The 5,563-nt window shown below is 44.4% G+C and overlaps 1 protein-coding gene across 1 annotated transcript; it reads left to right on the top strand.

Moving 5' to 3' along the window:
* The first annotated feature begins 4,200 nt into the window (after positions 1 to 4,200).
* OXGR1 (oxoglutarate receptor 1) lies at positions 4,201 to 5,214 on the top strand. Its single transcript, XM_002914858.2, has one exon. It carries the CDS (start codon positions 4,201 to 4,203, stop codon positions 5,212 to 5,214), a length of 1,014 nt encoding a protein of 337 aa, XP_002914904.1.
* The last annotated feature ends 349 nt before the right edge of the window (positions 5,215 to 5,563 follow it).

Below are 5,563 nucleotides of genomic sequence, written 5' to 3'. Positions count from 1 at the left end.
GGAAGAGGGTCAGGGAAGTTAGATTAAGAGCTTACTAGAACATTAACAGATACCCTAGAAAAATCACATTCCATCATTAATCCCATTTTTTCCCACTAAATGGGCCAGAATATGCCTTGGACACACAGTAGTATATGTCGCCACTTGAACAGAAGCTATTTCTGGTCCTGTCTTCCATATCTGCAGAAGCTTGGTACCCAGTCTGTGAGGTTCATGGGCAAGGTGGCGTTTAAGATAGCGGTCCCTAAGCTGCGTGTTCCCATAACACAGATGTCCTGCCACTAGCCTCAAATAATCACAATCTCGTCCCAATTTCAGAGAAAAAAATAGAGCCAAAATGATGTGGTTTTTATCTTTATAAAAATATCAAACTATCCCAAATCATTGGTGCTTGTTTTTATTTGTGTGTTATCTAGTTTAGTTCAAATATATGTATCCAGTTACGTTGAAACCTCATAGATCATTATTTCTAGTTTATAAAGGGTGGGTTAGTTCTAGGTGGTCAGTAACCTCCCTATGATTGAGATCCACTGTTGTAACAAAAAGTAGGGAACACCTCACTTTTTTCTTTACTGTCCTTTGAATGTAAATGAGTCCTTGGTGGACATCTGGGTGGTGGCCGTGAATTGCACAGGACTCTAGAACCTGCCTCGTTCTACTTGCTCACATCCCTGACCAGTTCTGTCCATTGTTCTAAACTTGACCCATATTTTATAAACTCAAACCATTCTTTTGCTGAAGCTTGTGGAAGAGGGGTTAAATTTCTTAGCCAACCCCTCCTCCCTTACAACTGGTCAGTCAGTCTTCATTAAATCCCCAGTTGAACTGTTGTTTTTCAAAACAGTAAGGTGGTTGTTTCTACCTACAACCTGTCTTTTCCTGATATGATTATTATGTAAAATGGCCCCACACCAGGGCCAGGGGATTATTTGGCAACGAGGGAAATTTTTATTGTGCTTCTTACTTTAAAAGTGGTTAAAGAAGCAAACTTTTAAAAAAATAATATTTGCCACTTCATTAACCCTTCAGCCCAAGATAAAATTTTGCTGATGTTGCTCACTGTTCTTTTTCTTCTCCCCCCCCCGCCCCCGCAGCAAATGTATACTGAGCACTTTCTCTGAGTTGGCCCTTGGGGTAATGAGGTGATTCCATCTGTCTGCTTTCAGGGAGTTGACAGACAAGCAGTGCGGCCTTGAATCAGGACTTACTAAGAAGTGACTTCTGGAAGTGTTGCCTCAGGGACTCTCTGACCATGACCCCTTTCTTTCAGGTTTAAATACCTGCCCATGAGCCCATTTAAAAGGCTCTCGGCTGCAGNTATTTGCCACTTCATTAACCCTTCAGCCCAAGATAAAATTTTGCTGATGTTGCTCACTGTTCTTTTTCTTCTCCCCCCCCCGCCCCCGCAGCAAATGTATACTGAGCACTTTCTCTGAGTTGGCCCTTGGGGTATGAGGTGATTCCATCTGTCTGCTTTCAGGGAGTTGACAGACAAGCAGTGCGGCCTTGAATCAGGACTTACTAAGAAGTGACTTCTGGAAGTGTTGCCTCAGGGACTCTCTGACCATGACCCCTTTCTTTCAGGTTTAAATACCTGCCCATGAGCCCATTTAAAAGGCTCTCGGCTGCAATTTCCTGGGCTCAGAACACCTTCCTGGTCAGCAGGACCTGACTCCTATCACCTCCAGTACTGTGTACGTAATAGTTCTAGGAATAGCGTGTCCAGGGAGAGCTCATTAACTTGACAAGGAGGGAAGCGTTTGCTTTCCGTCTGTAATACATGGTCCCAGCGAGCCCTGGCATCTCCCTGGGGCAAGCCTAGTGGCTGCCCAGTGGCATGTTCCAACTCCCTAGGCTAGTCTTTCCCCAATTCATATGTAATAAAAGTCATAAATGTTTAAACGCATCCTGACCAGCACCGAAGTGCGAGCTGGAAGAGTATGCTCAAGGCCAACGAACTGGGGAGGATTCTACCCGTTTCTGATTGTTTAAGTTGGGCCAGTCTGAAATACACCTCTTCACCACACTGAGGGACAGTGTGCAAGTGTAGATTTTGGTGCCAGGTCATAGTCATAATGATGGCCGACCATGATATAGCCGTTGGTATGTGCCAGGCGTCCTTCAAAACATTTGCTGTGTATTAACATATTAACTCAATTAACCTCCCTCAACCCAGAGAGGTGAGTACCATCGTCATTGACGATTGAGCCCCGCATCCCACAATTTATGATGTTTGATTTACTTAGCCCTCCTGGGATAAAGTCTAATTCAGCCTCGTTCTTGTAGGGTACTTACTTCAGTTCTTGCCTTATGCATTGTGAGAGGCAGTCTAGCTCTGCTCACAGACTGCCCTAGTCTGTCTCTTGGTTCACTCCTAATTCGCAGGGTGACCTTGAGCAAGTCACTGCTTCTCAGTGCCTCAGTTTCCTCAGTAAAAGGCGTGATCACCGGGCTGCTGTGAGGATTGAACGAGTTTTTACATGTAAGACACTCAGGGTAGCAGAGCTCGGTCCACAGGAGATGTTTTATTTTCATTATCAGCTACTTTTTCTTTCCAGCTTCATCTCCCACTGCTCCCTAATGTAGCAGCCATGCTGAGCTACTCAGAGCTCCCCTGAGCCTTCTGAAGTCTTCATATGTCAGTGGCTTTGCACATGCTATTCCCTTTGCCCGGAATGCCTTTCCCTTCCTATCGCTACCTTCAGCTTAAATGTTCCTTCCTAATGACCTTCCTTTAGTGCCCTGCTTCGATCCCCAGGTAGCTATTCCCATACTTCTTTTTGATCTCAGTAGCTTCATGCCGTTCATCTATCTAAGGGCTTAGTGATTAACAACTACCCAACATTTATTGAGCACTTATCATGCGCCCAGTAGTGTTCCAAGTGTTTTTCTTGCTTTTTAAAAAAATATATTGACAGCTCCATGTGGTAGGGTTATATTTTGTTAAAATTATGTCCGTGTCCATCTCCCCCAGTAGACTGTGATAGTGGCTTGTACATCTGTGTGTGTTATTCATTTTGTATCTCCAAGAGCTGGCAGAGTGCCTAATTAATTCACAGTGGGCGCTCCATAAATGTGTAAGTGGATGCATTTTACCAACATCTATTTACATCCGAATAAAAAGCTAATTGTAAGTAATTCTTCTTTTAAATAATCTTCATGCTTTTCTCATTGCAGAAATTCACTGACAAAATTTTAGAAAACACTGATAAGTAAGAAGAAGGAAGTTAAAGTCCCACTGTTCCCCAGCCCTGGAGGGCTTCAGCAACGTGCTCAGGGACACACAGGTTCTCAGCGGCTAAACTGAGAATCAAGGTCAGGCAGGCTGGCGACAGAGCCCAAAGCTCTTAACGCTGCATGAATCTGCAGCTCTTCCTCCCCCCGGCAAACACATACGCCCTCCCGTGAACAAATTATGTGAGCTAGTAAAATAGGTTGGAAGAGCTGACATTTGAAAATGAAATCTACCATACATACAATGGTACAAGGCACGAAATCTACATTTAAAAAATGGCTGGTATTCTGTCTTTTCATGCCTTCCCATTTCACGTTCCATCACATCTTTAGGGGAATCACGATGGACAGGCAGCCCAGTGAGGTAAGGCAGAATAGAGGATGGCTTCTAAATCAGACTAACACGGGTTCGAACCCCGGCTTTGCTCCTAGATGCCTTCCCAGGGACAGGATGCGAAAGCTCCCTCAGTCTTTGTTTCTTCTGTAAAATAGAGATAAGAAGAAACACTTCTCAACATCTTGTGAAGTTTAGAGGTAACACGATGGTTGAAGTGCCTCACCCTTGATTAATGGTGGGTCTTGTGGTGAAGTCTCGAATGGTGACACCCTATGGCTTCCCCAAAGAGCAACCTTGCCAAATTGTTTTCCACAGCTAAGTGCATTTGTTTTTTCCAATCCTTCATTTTAATTCTGGTGGTAATTTAACATTTATATTATTATTCGATGTCTTGCCTCACAGTAGTTTTCTTAGAAATTCAATCTCTTCTCCATGGGATCTCTTTGAGATTAAAGAGAAAGAAGTGGCAAATTTAGGATCTTAGAGCAATTTTCATTTAAAAGAAGATCATTGTTTTCATTACCCCATCATTAATGTTTTCTATGTTCCTTTATCAGCGAGTTATTTCGAAGTCGATTTGAATTGCCAAACGGAACTCTTGTTTTCCTGCAAGATGAAAGGAGACAGCCATGAATGAGCCACTAGACAATTTTGCAAATGTTTCTGACTTCCCCGATTATGCAGCGCAGTTTGGAAATTGCACTGATGAAAAAATCCCACTCAAGAGGCACTATCTCCCTGTTACTTATAGCATCATCTTCCTGGTGGGCTTTCCAGGGAATGCAGTAGCAATTTCCACTTACATTTTCAAAATGCGGCCCTGGAAAGGCAGCACCGTCATCATGCTGAACCTGGCCTGCACGGACCTGCTGTATCTGACCAGCTTCCCTTTCCTGATTCACTACTACGCCAGCGGCGAAAACTGGATCTTTGGGGATTTCATGTGCAAGTTTATCCGCTTCGGCTTCCATTTCAACCTATATAGCAGCATCCTCTTCCTCACCTGCTTTAGCATTTTCCGATACTTCGTGATCATTCACCCCATGAGCTGCTTTTCCATTCACAAAACTCGATTGGCCGTGGTGGCCTGCGCTATGGTGTGGATCGTTTCACTGGTGGCCGTCATTCCCATGACCTTCCTGATCACGTCAACCACCGGGACCAACAGATCCGCCTGCCTTGACCTCACCAGTTCGGATGACCTCACCACCATCAAATGGTACAATCTAATTTTGACGGCCATTACGTTCTGCCTTCCCCTGGTGATAGTGACACTTTGCTATACGATGATCATCTACACCCTAACGCAGGGACCTCACAATCACAGCGGCCTGAAGCAGAAAGCTAGAAGGCTAACCATTCTGCTACTCCTTGTGTTTTACATCTGCTTTTTACCCTTCCACGCCCTGAGGGTCATCCGGATCGAATCTCGCCTGCTTTCCATCAGCTGCTCTGTTGAGAATCAGATCCATGAAGCCTACATCGTTTCTAGACCCTTGGCTGCCCTGAATACCTTCGGTAACCTGCTACTGTACGTGGTGGTCAGTGACAACTTCCAGCAGGCCATCTGCTCGATGGTGAGATGTAAAGCAAGTGGGGACCTAGAGCAAGCAAAAAACATCAGTTACTCAAACAACCCTTGACATACTTCAGCTAGTCAACCAAGAAGAGCCTGCTGAGACTTGAACTTCTAAGAAGTCCGGATTAGCTCCCTCGATGACTCTCGGTAAATATTGTATGTTTAGGTAATTATGTGCCAAAGCCAGGACAGGCTGCCAGGGATTCTAGGCAGCCCATTTGTTGAGATCTTCCCAAGGGTCAATGTAAGAATACACGCTTATCAGTAGAGGATTCACATGTGGAATCGAAGCTGTTGGAACTCAGGGACACCTTGAAAAACATCTAGTCTCACCAACTTACTCTGTATAAATAAAACTACTAATTTCAGTACTTTTATAAAACCGAAAGTTCCCGCACTTGCCCCAGTTAAGT

Source organism: Ailuropoda melanoleuca, chromosome 7 (genome assembly GCF_002007445.2).
Source record: "Ailuropoda melanoleuca isolate Jingjing chromosome 7, ASM200744v2, whole genome shotgun sequence".
Taxonomy (NCBI): Eukaryota; Metazoa; Chordata; class Mammalia; order Carnivora; family Ursidae; genus Ailuropoda; species Ailuropoda melanoleuca.
This window is presented reverse-complemented; position numbering and strand designations above follow the sequence as displayed.